The 15,361-nt window shown below is 33.0% G+C and overlaps 2 protein-coding genes and 1 non-coding gene across 3 annotated transcripts; 1 reads left to right on the top strand and 2 right to left on the bottom strand.

The window, feature by feature from the left end:
* Positions 1-128: 128 nt before the first annotated feature.
* LOC130954743 (glycosyltransferase BC10-like) lies at positions 129-5,233 on the bottom strand. The gene is made up of 10 exons (XM_057881507.1): positions 4,695-5,233; positions 4,456-4,572; positions 3,348-3,448; positions 3,105-3,176; positions 2,896-2,977; positions 2,195-2,275; positions 1,940-1,981; positions 1,235-1,294; positions 944-1,090; positions 129-711 (listed from the first exon to the last, which is right to left on the bottom strand). The coding sequence occupies exons 1-10, from the start codon at positions 5,007-5,009 to the stop codon at positions 532-534; spliced, it is 1,197 nt and encodes a 398-aa protein (XP_057737490.1). The 5' UTR covers positions 5,010-5,233; the 3' UTR covers positions 129-531.
* Positions 5,234-10,654: 5,421 nt separating this feature from the next.
* Positions 10,655-12,027, top strand: LOC130955389 (protein GRAVITROPIC IN THE LIGHT 1-like). Its single transcript, XM_057882238.1, has one exon. The coding sequence runs from the start codon at positions 10,655-10,657 to the stop codon at positions 12,005-12,007; it is 1,353 nt and encodes a 450-aa protein (XP_057738221.1). The 3' UTR covers positions 12,008-12,027.
* Positions 12,028-13,897: 1,870 nt separating this feature from the next.
* Positions 13,898-13,971, bottom strand: TRNAI-AAU (transfer RNA isoleucine (anticodon AAU)). Its single transcript has one exon. It is a non-coding gene; the product is annotated as a tRNA-Ile (tRNA).
* Positions 13,972-15,361: the final 1,390 nt, after the last annotated feature.

The following is a 15,361-nucleotide window of genomic DNA, read 5'->3' as shown; positions in this document are numbered from 1 at the left end:
GCAATTACTGAGTAGATTGTTCATTCTTTTTCTATTCATTGACTTATTTTCTTGGTTACTTGATATATTGTTTAACGAACAAATAAGTAGATAAGCAATCAATGACTTTTTCTTCAATTGATTTCTGCTTTGAAGATAGATGTATGAACTACTAATACACTATCATCCCCATCACTCACTGTGGAAATGACGTTAGCTTTTTAGAATAACGCTTCTCCAACACCGAAAATATAAAAAGAAAAATGCTTCTCTTTATACTGTAATTATCACTCTATGCAACTGATAACTGTACTACACGTGATAGATACGTAAAACCTATTAGCTAAACCCAGATAAAATATGGTCCTATTAGATTGTTACATCCAAATTAACTGATTCAGCCACAGCTACCTAGGAATATGTTGTTACTAGGGTCTTCAAAATCTGTGTGTGAACTGCGGAGTATGCTATTCTGTGTATACCAATCCCATTTGAGGTCCCAAGTATATGTGAAAGTAGGTCAGTAATTTCACTAATTTGTATGTGAACATGTCATGGGGGAGTGTCCAACACTGCAGAAACTTGGAAGTGACCAACAACTTCGTCGCTCAATAAGCGCATGGCAGCTCCCTTAGAGAATTTCCTAGCAAATAAAAAGCACGGAACCGATGTTGAATTCACACGACACCATTCTGTCCTAAACTCCGTCTCATAATATACATGATTGATGCTCTGTTAGAGAGAAGGAAGAAAAAAAAAAGAAAGAACAAGGCACAGGGTTAAGGAAATGGTAGCCAGAAACAAAAATACAAACATGATAATTGAGCATAATTTTGCAGACCTATGATAACTGAAAATTATTGACAAAAAGGAATAGAAATCTCTGCACAAGTAGTTCTCAATTATCCACCAATTATGCAGCTAAATCTATCCACAGGTATAATATAAGGTATCAGAAGATAACCTTCATTTCCTTTATCCTTTGAGGGCTAGCATTTGCATAGCTGAAAGTAATAGGATGCCAGCCTTTATTCTCCATCTTTGTTGTAGACTGGTTCCACAGGGTATAGGTCAACGTTCTACGTTCAAGTTGACCTTCAAGACCATGCATCTACAAAGAAAACATAGGAAAGAAGAAAGAATATCATTGCAAATTAATACTTGAAGAGGTATTAAACTTTAATGGGGAAAAAATAGAAAACCTTAACCTCAAATAGCAAAGGTAAATAGTGATGGAAGAATCTTAGTATCTTACTGCAAGCAATGTCTGAACATAGTGTTCATCTGGAATACAGTTGTGCTGCTTCTGAATTTTCTGCACTTATGCCAAAACCATACTTAACAATCACTTATATTGATAGGGAAAAGAAAGAGGGGGAAAAAAGAACAAAAACAACACCCTATAATATGAGTACTCAAATCACGACGACATTATCAGTATGAAAAAAACTAGAATCACAGCATCCTCCATAAATTGATCAAGTCCACAGAGGTCACTGATTTTTACAAGGATCTTTTAAGACATATGACAAATAAGTGAAAACATAAAATCCCACAAAAAATGTCAATCATGTACTAATTCTCACACATGAATCAAATGGTTTGTATATGGGGCTTTTGCAAATCTTAGGTTATTTGAGTGTTTGAGAAAAAAGTATACAGGAACCATATCATAGATATTCTACAGCTGTTCCAGGGTTGTGAAAGTAACTCATCTGACTATATTCTGTGATCAAATACCAAATAGAAGGGGGGAAGTAAGACAATGGGATGAAATTTAAAATAACAACTTCGGCCTGCAATTATGTGATATAATCAGAATAGAAGTATGCCTTTATAGTAGAGTATTGAACTAAATTTCCAGTTTAAAAAGAAGCAAGGAATATTGTGTCGCATAACAGTAAGATAACATGATACATTCCAATAATGATACAAAGAAAACTAAAATTAAACCACTTACAAGATTCAGCTTTCCCTTTCTGTTATCAATTGGTGGACGTCTCTGAGATGGGAAGAAAATCAGACAGGTTATTCCTTAGTATTAACACATTAAACATTTACAGTAGTCCCAGTCTCGCAACAGTATTGTGCTGGGTTCTATAAGACAACTTTGAAATAATATCATATCAACTTTAAAGCAAACTTAATAAATCAACACAAGAAAGTTTGAATCAACATAAAATATGGTTGAAAATAGTTGTGATTGATTACATACCTTACAATGCTTATTGAAGACAGGGAAGATAACATCATCATCAACAATTACTTCTGCATGACTACGTACTACAGTGAACCACTGGAAATTCAAAATGAATTCAACTTTAAACATATTTTAAAGGAATAAACAGTTTATGATGTCACCTACTAATATAATGTGATATTTAGCATTCAATTTGATATCTACCAAAAGCAATTAATGAATCAATAAGGTATGCTTGAATTTCCAAATTAATAACTACACCAATAGCATGGTATGTGTTACCAAAGTCAGCTGGATGTAGCAAACAATGATTTATGACGATCAATATTTTCTCCAACTAGTTCTAAAGGAAAGCAACACATTTCCTTGCCTCTTTTTAACCCATTAATCTACAGAATTGATTGAACCAAATATTGTCACATACAGGATACACAGCATAAAAACCACATAAACAAAGAGTAAATTGAAATGGATTAATATATCTCATCAATCCTTCAGCTATTCAGATTGATGCTCCTCCATCACCTACAAGAGATAGCTGATAGCTACACCTAGGTGGTAGGTTCTGACAGATTGCAGAACAAAACATTTTAATAAAAACATCTCAGCAACAAAAAGAAACATAATTACAGATGAAAATACCACCAGATTTAGTCCTTCATGACTGGAAAGAACAACATCAAGATTAAACAAAAATCAAAGCTAAGAGAAATCACCTGTGACCCTTTACGCCATTTTTCCCTTGGTATTTTAGGTGACATTTTCGGGTTGTAGCGGCCATCCTTCACATCAAGAAAGCTACAATATGAACAAACTAATTCATTGCACCTTTTGGACATTTCCATTTCACATGAACTTATTATAATTGAGCAGCCAAAAAAGATATAGTGCTAAGCACCTCAAGAACCAAAGCCTTCTTCTCTACCTGTCCACAAAGCTCCTTTGAGAAACCATGACATAATTATACACATACGAGAAGTTGTACAGAGGAACACAGCTGCACGTGGAAAACAGAAACTTAGACTCTTACTATGGCAAGTAAATTACCACGTCCCAACCTGCCTCTTCACTTCAAAAAGGATACAAGGCAAACAGGACAAAGAAGAAACATATAAAGATAAAAGTCCTAATGGAAACTTATGTTATTACAAGACTTGTAAATGCCAACCTATCTGAGAGAAGAACAAATCTTTGATTTGCAGGGTCATCTAGTGCTGCCGCCAGTAACAACCTTTCAGCCTGAATCATACTTGATTCTCCCCATGAAACCTAAAATGATGAATTAAGCGAACTCTTAAAAAATTCGGACTAGACAACACATTGGTATACCAGACAACAGCTGACAATTTATATCTTTATCGGTTTTACAAAGGGCATTTGTGAAGAATACAAAAATGGAAGGATTTCTATAGGAAAGATAAAATCTGAGTTTCCAATGGCATTAAAAATACATAGAAGTTCACTTTCTCTATAAAATTATTTCCCTTTTGTATTAGCATAACTCTATCTTTATACTAAATCATATCCGCAGAGATCGCATTAGGATAAAAACATATATCCAGGCCCAATAAAAAAAAAAAACAATTGAGTATGAACAAAGGATACTTATTTGACTCAGGTCAAATGCTTAGCTTCCTAGCGCCAGATTATTGCAAATTACAGCATTTAAGCTAGGAAATAATATATATATAATTTGTTTACTATATCTTGCATAATTGCTTTTGATGAAACCATGCCATGCATTATGTAATATGATTTTTAAAAAAATGAAAAAATAATGTTATAAGATGTAACTTACCACTATTGTTTGATAAGTTTAAATCACCCATTTGAAATATTTTCTTAAAAGGTAAATTATGTTATACACGATGCAAGTAACATAGTGGTTGACAAGTTAAAAAAAACCGTTGGAAAGAATTATTCCTTGATCAATAGTCAATTTGGTGTCCCTTCAATTAAGGGGTGACAAATTTAGCGGCTCCACCCACCAAGTGTAGCAGAAAGTATATTTTCAAGGGACATGGAGACAACTTCACAGGTCGTATAACAAATTCAACTCAAAATTTGTGAGCAGTTAAACAAAACAGACGTTAGAAGTTCCCCGGGAATTAATATTTTACTTTTTGTTTTCTTTCCATTTTGTGCATCATAAGAAAGGGGTAATATATACATACATCCACATCAAGCATCAACAACCGAAAAGAAAGCAACTTATATATTTGCAAACCACCAAATGGAAAAGCCAAAATAGGGAAAAGAGGAGAAGGATGGGGAACCTGAATGACATTGGAGATTTGTGTACCATAGAAGAAGCTGGATCTCGTAGTTGACTCATCCAACACGAAACCTGGCGCCGAATGAACGTAAATCGAGAACTTGGCAACGTTACCGTTCTGCACCAACCAAATCCATAAAAAAAACAAGAAGCTCAAACATATTTTTCTCATAATTTCCAATAACGATCAGTTTTAAAAAAATATTAGAAAAAAGAAAGAAAAAGAAGAGGGAAACGAACCTTGAAGAAGACATGCCAGAGGAAATCAAGGGGGATGTTTTGGCGAACGAGGAACAAGAAGGCGATCTTAGGGGGGCCGTGGAAGGTTCTAGAAACCGTTGATCGCGTTACCTTGAAGTGGTTGGAGCTATCAGCGTTGGAGAGGTAAGAGGAGTGAAGAGAAAATAGAGAGGCCAAAACGACGAGGCAGGAGAGTGAAACGCAGAGCAGGATGAGGAGCTTCCAGCTGAAGAATCTACTGCCGCTGGTGCTGGTGATGACGTGGCGCCTCTTGGGAGGCACGCCTCTCGCACTTGCAGTTGCCACCACCACCATTACCACCTAAAGCTAACAGAGCATTTGATTTGATTACCATGTAAATTGGAGAACGAAAACAAGCATGAATGATGATGATAGCATAGGGGCTGGCGCATAGCCATAGCTGCCTGCGTTGAAACGTCGGCAACGCCAACGTGGCCAGTGAAGCTTTTCAACGGAGGGCGCGGCACCGCCTCGCCAAAATACACGTGGACCCACATCATTCGTTCACTTAACCTAACCCCAGATCCAATGTTCTTATTACTTATGGATTCATTAACTAAATCCAAATTTATATAATTTCTTATTATAATGAGAGGATGGGAAAAAATTTGTTGTTATTTTTTTAAGGATATCTGTTATTATATATAATTTATAAAAAATTATATTTGTAATGTCTAAACTTTAAGTTCATATTTAATTTGAGCATAAAATACTTACTAACTTAACTAATATTGCATTTACTATTATTCTCTATGTTAAAAAGTATATTAATAAACATTTATACACTAATTCATATATATATATGTTTTAGAATATAATCATTATAATATTTAAATATATTTTAGCTAATTTTTAACTTTTATGTATTATTATATTATTATGCTCCAGTATCTACCAATATATAGGACCTAGTTCCTAATCAATGACATTCATTTATAGGCTAAATTAATTTATAGCCTATATTTTATTGTTCAACACTTCTACTTGAAGGCAATTTTTTCCTCCTATTATCATTAAAGATTAAATATAGCAAAAACCATTTATTACTCAATTTACTATTCCTTTATAGTTCAATCTATGATCTTTCTCAGCATCAAACCAAACAATCAAACATATATTTTATAGAAAACTCATTTCCTATGTAATAATGGACAAGATTTTCCACTAAATTCTTTTACATAAAAGTGAATTGAGATAATTGGGTGGGTGTTTTCTTTGTTGCTGAGTTCAGTCTGGAGTCCAATTCATTAAAGGTTGACAGGAGTTGGTTGACTTTTCTAAGTTATATAACAGAATTAATTTAATTTTTATTCGCAGAGTTAATAGTCAAAATTATCCCTGAAATATACTCCGATCTTCATTTTCGTCCCAAAAGATAAAATTAATCAAATTCGTTATTCCCGAAAGATAACCAACCTGATCGCGTTAGTCCTTCCGTCATCGCCTGTGCTGAAGTGGCTAACACTTGCTGACATGGCCTGTTAACTGCCAGCGTGGCACTCGTTTAGTGTACCCTCTCTAATTCCAAATTCAATGATTGGCTGCCTTGGTACTGTCGTCCCTCTTCCTCTCACTTCCGTTTCCCCTCTTCCTTTCACTTCCATAGTTGCTCTTGGAGCAATTAATTCAAACTATAGCTATATTAAATCTTCTTCTCAAGTCACAGAGAGTTTATGTATAAAATCAGAACATTAAGATAGGTGCCAGCAATGTCTTTTCCTGTTCTGCTTTGGCAACAAAGTTAATATATGATTATGATGATGATGGTCGTGTGAATGATGAGTGATCAAGGCATAAAAAGCTTGTTCCCACACTTGCAACACCACGCTTATGGGTAGTACTCAAGCCGTATGATCATACGCGGTTGGACCGATACGTGAATCGGTTCGCATGGGTTGCACCACCCGCACTTTGACCTGCACGATGGCGGCCACAACCCTGGACCTCTCGACCTCTTCTCATCTCTTGCTGTTGCCATTTTTTTCTTCTCTTCCATGTGAGGTTGCACATGTCTTGCTGCTACTCCAAAATCTGAACCCATAAAACGAAGTTAAACAGTTAGTCAGAGCTGAAAACAGAAGTAGAGAGAGTGTCATGTGATGTTGAAATGTACTGTTATGAACTTACTTGGCACCGATGATGTTCTGGTGGTTTTGCTGCTTCTGCTGGTCATGGTTGAAACAACAAAAAAGAACAAGAGGAGAGTGAAGGCCGTTAATGCTAATTTGGAATTAGGGTTCATGGACCTAAGGACTGATTTGAATTGATCTAATGAACTTATCTTATCAACAATAAAAGGGTACACTAAGCGAGTGCCACCTTGACAGTTAACAGGCCATGTCAGCGAGCGTTAGCCACCTCAGCGCAGGAGATGACGGAAGGACTAGCGCGATCAGGTTGGTTATTTTTCGATGACGAATTTGATTAATTTTATCTTTTGGGGACGAAAATGGAGATCAGAATATCTTTTAGAGACGAATTTGACTATTAACTCTTTATTCACATGTAGAAAGTGTTATTGGGTCTTTTGATAATGTACATAGCAAAGAGTAAGTGGCCTCAATTAAATTTATATTTTTTCAAAAAGAGTAAGATTAAGTAATTAATATTTTTTTAGCTAATATTAATTTTTTTTAAAATTATTTTATTTATTTTAAATTACTTTTAATCATAAATACCGTCAAAATATTATAATTTTAAATTAATAATTAAAAAATATTAACTAAAAATTATAAAAATTTGTTATTTTTGATTTTATTTAATATATTTTATAATAAATAAATACTAAATAAAATTAATTTAAACGATTTGAATTTATTATTTTTAAAACATAATACATATGCATCAATTATGAAAACATAACAATCGTAATATGTGGCAAATATACTGTTGTAGCTAGTAACTCTATATTATTATTGAAAATACTAAAATCATACCTCTCATTTTAGAATTTAACCAAGGTTCTAAAAATCGCTTTAAACTGACCAAATCATGAATTACTGTTAAATACAGTTCGGATAGAAATCAAAGTTAAAAAATAGAAAAGAATCATCGAATGATCGAAAGTTGATCGGTCGAATCAAACCGTGACTTAGTCGATTTTTGAAAACTTCGACCTTCGAAGCCACCAGTGCAATTTTCGAAAGTCGCAATTTTCGTCTACCCACCGCCGCCGTTGCAACTTCGACCTTCGAAGCCACCAGTGCAACTTCCATTCAGCCAACGTCCAGCCACTGCCGTTTGAGCTTCTAAAATCGAAACCACCATTGTCAGTCTCGCCTGCTGACTTGTCACGCAGCCACTTCCTATCGACGCCAGCTCTGTACCACCATGTCAACCACTATCTTGCTAGCCACTGTCCCCGCCAACTCTCCTCTGTTCTAGCTTCTAGTCCTTGGTAAATTGAGAAGAGACGGTGACCTAAAAATGATATTCACTCTTAGTGGCAGCAAAAGTACTATGGAGGATCAGGAGAGTTCAGAGTTCCTATCATGTTGTGGAGCCAAGAGCTTGTTTCTGGTTGTTCTAGTAAAGCTTTGATTTAAGTCTTGTAAATAATAATAACTTGATTAATAGGTAGTGATTAACTAACTGATCAGTGATTAACTGATTATGAGGTTCCCTGGTATCATTTTTTTTGGGCGATTTTATTTGTTATTGTGCAAGAAGCCAAGACTTTTTTGTTAGTATAAATCACAGTTGTTTAAGAGCTGGTTATCAACATATATCATATTTTATTTATTATTTTATTATAAAAAGAATATTTCAATTGAATTAGGGTCGAACTAATAAATTATTAAATTAATAATTAAAGTGGTTTAATATTCGGTTCGATTTTTAGAATTTTAGAATCTTTTATTTTATTAATTGTTAAGGTGGTCGGTCGGATTCAAACGCTATAAAAAATAAAAAATTTTAAATTTTCCCAATCAATACGATACAATATCAATAATCATGGTACAATCAAAGATAATGGGATTTTCAAGTTTTTATATTATAATAATATTATATTATTATAGGACTTCTATAATTCAAGATATTGCTAATCATGGGATGTATATATGCATCAATCATAAGATTTGGTGTTGAACTGTTGATAGATAGACAAGGCCAACAAATTAAATATTTTATATGGAAACCTTTTTTATTATTATCTGATGTAGTTGTTAAATAGATAAATGATATATAAATCCTATAACAGTGTAAATTATTAAGCTTGAGATACACTTCACTCCACAGTTAATTAACGGCATAATTCTGAGTTATTGACAGTACTTAATTAGTACTTACGCATGAAAGTGCATGCCAAAGATTGAATCTAATACTAATACAAATTATAGTTTGTTACTTTAATATAGTATCTAATAAGGTTGTGTGCTTAAGAAGATATGGCAATACTATTAATCTAATTAATTGTTGCGATCTGTGGAACATATTATTGCAGAAAGCGTGTATGGAATGTGGAGATGGGTCCCAAGAGAAAAATAATAGATCGCATGGAACTTGATATTGAAGCAACAAAAACTCAAATAGATAGGTTGTATAATTTAATGTATCTGAGACTCATGTTATGCAAATTTCATATCCCACATTTTTGTCCAAAACAATACCATAACCATCAATCACGTATGATAAAAGGGCCCACGGATCATATAATGTTTCTGTATAGCACTGCATAATTCTAAGTCTACAAGTATATTATTATTAAAAAGAAGAGGGGGAAAGTTAAATAAAAAATTACTTTTTAATTCTGCTATAACCCTACCACATGACTCCTTTCTCCAAGTAATCAAGTACTTTACTATTTGAGAAAGTATGAGGAGGCAATGAAATATTTATAGAAAGTGTATAATAGAGGTTTAGAAAGTATTAGAGATATAACTATTAATATTATCTTTTTTCAGCAGCTGAAATTTTTAGGATGAGTAGTATCATGACATGATATTAGAGTTTTAGATTTGAAAGGTCTAAGAGTTCGATTATATTCATTTTGTAACTCATATAACCTATTATACACATTATACAAATAAGCTATTGTCTCCCTCACGGATCCTTACTATTTATTTTAAAAGAGATTATATTTGTATTCTTTATCGTTGAAAATTTTGTATATGGTTTTAAAAATGGTTAAATTCTTTAAGATGTACCAAAGTTTTCTGCAGAATACTAAAAACAACGTTTTTATCCTTTTTTGCATTTCTTATTTCTCAATTGCGAAAAAGTAGTATGTGTTTTTTTTTGGCCACCATGACTACTCTCTCACATTAGGTATCAACCCATATTTTTTAATATCATTTTAGCCACTCATTTTGATAAATCTCACTAATTAAAGAACCATTTAATATATACAATAATGTTAAAAAAATAACTTAAATTTATTTTATTTAATATTTATTAATTATTATATGCGTATGCGTGAGTGTACGTATAAATATAAAAAAGCAATTTTTTCTTAATTTTTAACTCTAAAATAATAATTAAGAGTGCTTGCAACGAAGAAGTATAGAGAACCAATGGAATATCTGTACAATATGTACAATAGGATTTAGGGATGTTCGATTCAGTAGGATATCATGTTTATTATCTCTGGTATCCGGATGGTTACTCTAAATAGTATGAGAATATTGTGTTTGAAAAATTAGTAGTATTTTACTCTGAATATTCATTTTTTAACTCATATTGAGCCAAATAAATAGCGCATTGTATACATTGTACAAATACTCAATTGCTCCTTAGCGAGATTAGCTTTTTATATATTAAACATGACTAGCTACAACGTTTAGTCAAAAAGATTTGTGACCATTTTCAAACCAAAATCCAAATTTTCTCTCCCAAGTGACAAGTCCATAGAGTCTGATTTCACTGTGTTAGACAGAGATTGATTGATAGATATCTCTTCTTCTAATTCTCTGCTTCAAACTAAGCATTATTTTCATGAGATGGAAACCATTGCAACCAAATCAGTAACCAAAGCTAGAAGCAATAATAAACTCTCCAACACAATCCAGAAGCTCACTACTCTCAATTTTGCTTCAAACAATGCCCTTTTCTTCCTCACTACTCATGAAACCAAAGCACATCATCATCAATCTAAGAACAAAAATGAAGAATCCAAAGCAAGAACAAGAAGAAGAGAGGTTATGGAGGCTCTTATTGCAAGGCTCTTTGCTGGTGTCACCACCATTAAAGCTTCCTATGCAGAGCTGCAAATGGCTCAGCAACCTTACAACAATGAAGCAATTCAGAAAGCTGATCAAGCTGTTGTTGATGAACTCATTTCCATCTCTGAGTTGAAGAAAACGTTCTTGAAGAAAGAACTTAACATTTCATCACCACAAGTCACTCTCATGCTTGCAGAGGTTCAAGAACAACAAAGCCTAATGAAGACCTTTGGAATCACCATTCAAAAGCTCCAATCTTTGGCTGATACCAAAGATTCTGAAATCTCATCAATGAAGAAACAGCTTCATGAGTGCACTGCATTCAACAAATCACTTGAGAAGAAGCTACACTCAAGTGCTTCATTATCAAAGTTCGAGAATCTTCATCTCTCAGAACTTAACACAACACACTTCATCCATTTTCTTCAACATACTCTAAGCACAATGAAGAGCTTCACGAAGTTGATTATCAAAGAAATGGAATCATCCAATTGGGATTTAGAACTAGTAGCCAAATGTATCCAACCAGATGCAGTTTTTATCAAACAAAGCCATCAATGCTACGCATTTGAATCCTTTGTAAACATGACAATGTTTGAAGGCTTCAATGTTCCAAGTGAACCACTTGAGAAACACCATAACAGAAACCTTTACTTGGAAAACTTCAAGAGGCACAAATCTCTGAACACAAAACACTACTTATCAGCACACGATCCAAACTCATCGTTTGCCAGATTCTTGAAATCCAAGTACCTTCAGGTGGTTCATGAAAAAATGGAGTGTTCCTTCTTTGGAAACCTTAACCATAGGAAGCTACTCAAACTCAACAATGGTGGTGTCCCAGATTCAGCTTTCTTCGTTGCTTTTGCGGAGATGGCAAAGCGTGTATGGTGTTTGCACTGTTTGGCACTTTCTTTAGATGAAGATGTCAGAATTTTTCAGGTGAAGAAGAACACTAGATTCTCTGAGGCCTACATGGAATGTGAAGCAGAACAAGTAGTTTCAACCTCCTCAGAGGAAGTTACTGATTCCGATTCCGGCGAGCTTCGGGTGGGTTTCACGGTGGTTCCAGGTTTTATGATTGGAAAAAGTGTTATACAGAGCCAGGTTTACCTTTCTCCAGTGAGTTAGAATGCATATATTTGGTCTCAAAAGTCAAATTTCGTTTCTTTTTCTTTTACTTTCTTAAAAATTTGTTTATGGTATGGTGCCATTACTTTGTAGCTTAAATGATTAGCAATATCAAGTGTATATTGTAATGAGTAATGAGTAATGTTTGGCAAGCTTTTGTTCTAGTACATACCACTCAAGTCTCTTTAGATTACTATTCTGATTTTGATATATGCCAGAGAAAGTTTGAATTGAGTAAATCCTAGTGCTAAAACTATAGCTTATGCCAAAATAATCATTAAGCGGTTGGCGCCAAATAGAGGGGACATGATGATCATGATGGTGGCTAGGTGGTTGGGAAGGGAAGGTACATGGATTTATAAGAATGTTACTGTTTGAGAGAATATTTTGATGATTGTTTTACTATCAATAATTAATACAGCAATGTTAATTAGTGCATTAGGATTAGATTAAACCAAAGATAAGATAAAACAGTGGTCTCACATATGAGTGAGGGTAGTTACTAGTTAGGTTGTTGGTTTTCTAGACAAAGACAAGTACCAACGTTTGGAAATGTCACATTCTTTTTTCAGGTGATGGGTTATAACTTGGAGGTTCTGATGTTTCTGACTATAGTTCACGGGATTGCTATCTAACATGCATTATTAGGACAAGTACTGCTATAACCTTTAGCTAATGTCTTTGTACAATCACAAGACCCAATCAACAATTTTTCTGATCTCATGTAATTCACAGGAAATAATAAACCACAACAACTTTTCTATGTTTGAACATAGGAATATTGTAGCTAATTAATTAACAAGAAGGCGTATGCGTAAAACCTTTCCTAGAACAGGTAAAGTGTATCTAACAATTCATAATTCTTTCCGAATTACCATTATTACCATAGTCAAATAACATCTTTGCTGAATGCTTACCTTCTAGTAAAGCTCAACTCCATGTGACAATCTGTTAGCTTGCAGTTTCTATTTGGGTTATAAAAGAGGTAGATAGAGATTCAAGTTGTTTATAATAAAGTGGCTTGCAATAAGAAGTTGACTGTTAGTTTGGAAAACATTGCCCCTTATGAGAAATAATTGATCCTACTCTCTCCAAACAAATGATGGCATGCACATGGACAGAGTATAGAGACAAAGAAGGTTTGTACTTTGTAATCATAATGTATTTAAAACTCCATTGAAACCTTGAATTTATTTAATTATATATCTTCATAATGGAGAAGTATCGGAAAACAACGAGAATATTAAACAATATGAAGAGTGAACAATGGATATGTCAGATGTTCAATTCAATAGGTATGCAGATAATTATGTTGATTATTTTTAATTGGATGGTTATCTTAAAGTTATAGGTTAGGAGATAATTTGAGGATTTGGTCAATTTTAAAACCTATTGTTCACATTGTTTAGAAAAGTCATTATCTACCTAACAAAACAAAACAGTTTTACGATGACATAGTAAATAACTGAGAAACAGTCCTACATGTGAGTTTTATTTTGGTGATTTCTCAACTAGGTAACCAAACCCCTAGTAAATATCTCTCTGACTCTGTGGGCTACTTATCATGGAAAGCAGAGAACACCCATTTTAGCATTTTCTTCAATGTGCTGCCATAGCTTCAATGAATGACACTGACTAAAGATGCACAACATGCAATTATCAAAGTTTCTCTTCCTTGTCATTGTTCTTTGAAAATTATTATGATATTATCCAAATTAGCAGGCAACTTAGTTCGATTCACCTATGCAAAAATCTCCCTATGGCTTTTCTCCTCATTGTAACCAAATCAAAGTAGATTCCGCAAGTGACAACCTGATAAATAAACACATGGGAAGACATGATTAATAGAGTCGACATGCTTTTTTTCCTTATTAAAAGGTGTCATTAAAATGGCCCATGCAGGTTTCGAACCTGCGACCTTCGCGTTATTAGCACGACGCTCTAACCAACTGAGCTAATAGGCCAACTACTCTATAATTATCAATATTATTATTCTATTTAATGTAGACAGATTTTTTTAAAAATCATGTTATCAATTTGGAGTAAAAAAATATTTATTTTATACTTTAAAGGTATACATAAATTTGTTTCAAATTAATACGTAATAATGATATACTAATATTTTAGCCCCCTAAATTACCAAAAATATTTATACTATTATATTTTTTATAATTTAAATTTAATATCTTTTATAATTAGCCACATAGTCATCAATTCTAAAAAATAAAATAACGAAAAATTCTGCATTCAAGTTATTTATCTAATCAAACCCAATCAAATTATTATAATATATTTTTTGTTCACGCGCTTTTTTTCATACATCATTGTTGTTATTGTCTTTTTTTATTCTCCTTTTTTTTCTTATCATTCTTTTTTGTTATTGTTACCGTTGTCACCCACCACCACCACCTCCTCTTCTTCTTCCTCCTTCATTTTTTCATTTGAATTTATTTTCCTCCTCTTCTATCATTATTATCATCATTATTATCGTTATTGTCATTGCTGCTGCTACTGTCTCTTCCTATTCTCCTCCTTTCTTGTCATATTTCTCTTTTGTTATCGTCATCGTCACCACCACCACCAACTCCTCCTCTTCAGTGACGGACTCAGAAAATTTATGTTGGAGGGACAAAAGTGATACACATTATTATCAAAAGATATATTAATTTAAATTTAAAAATATAAAAATACACATTAATTATTCGAATAAAAAAAACCAAAAATTACATTAGCCGCTAACTTTTTTCGCTTCAATTCTAAGAACTTCTTTTTATTAGAAAAGACTAATGGAATGACTTCAGATTTTAGTGGTAGCTTTCTTTTGAAATATTTTTCCTTATTATTTCTAAAAATAAAAATATATATTTAAAATTAGTATATTGATCAATTCACTTTAAAAATTTATATGCAACATAATTACATATAATAGAATAGAACGAAAGATAAACAAATAAATAATAAGGATCACTAAATTGAGAATAAAATAAAATATATAAATTCATGAAGAGAATAAAAAAATAGATTAATACCTAAACTATAATTATTTGAATTAAAATTTGCAATTGAAGATATCAAAAAGAGAAACAATGAAATTGAAAAATAAATAGAGTCATAGAGAGCTATATAAAACAAAATAAAGAATTTAAAATTTACCTTTTGATGAAGAGAAAATGATCACTAGATAAGGAATAGAAAACAAGGTTGCAAATATGAAACTAAGAAGAGGGTTTAAAAGAATAAATGAGTGGCGGCTGAGATTTAAGAATAGAAAAAGACTAAATTTAATTAGGTTAACTAATAGTCAAAATGATAGAAAGATAAAATGAGTTTGGAGCTTTTAACAATTGGACTTTG

Source organism: Arachis stenosperma, chromosome 10, assembly GCF_014773155.1.
Source record: "Arachis stenosperma cultivar V10309 chromosome 10, arast.V10309.gnm1.PFL2, whole genome shotgun sequence".
NCBI lineage: Eukaryota > Viridiplantae > Streptophyta > Magnoliopsida > Fabales > Fabaceae > Arachis > Arachis stenosperma.
This window is presented reverse-complemented; position numbering and strand designations above follow the sequence as displayed.

Excerpts from the sequence above, each read along its gene's own strand:
- LOC130954743 (XM_057881507.1), bottom strand. The coding sequence starts at position 5,009 with ATGGTGGTGGTGGCAACTGCAAGTGCGAGAGGCGTGCCTCCCAAGAGG. Across the intron at positions 2,978-3,104 it reads CAAAGGAGCTTTGTGGACAG|CTTTCTTGATGTGAAGGATG; the intron begins GTAGAGAAGAAG and ends TTCATATTGTAG. Across the intron at positions 1,295-1,939 it reads GAAAGGGAAAGCTGAATCTT|AAAATTCAGAAGCAGCACAA; the intron begins GTAAGTGGTTTA and ends GCATAAGTGCAG.
- LOC130955389 (XM_057882238.1), top strand. The coding sequence starts at position 10,655 with ATGGAAACCATTGCAACCAAATCAGTAACCAAAGCTAGAAGCAATAAT.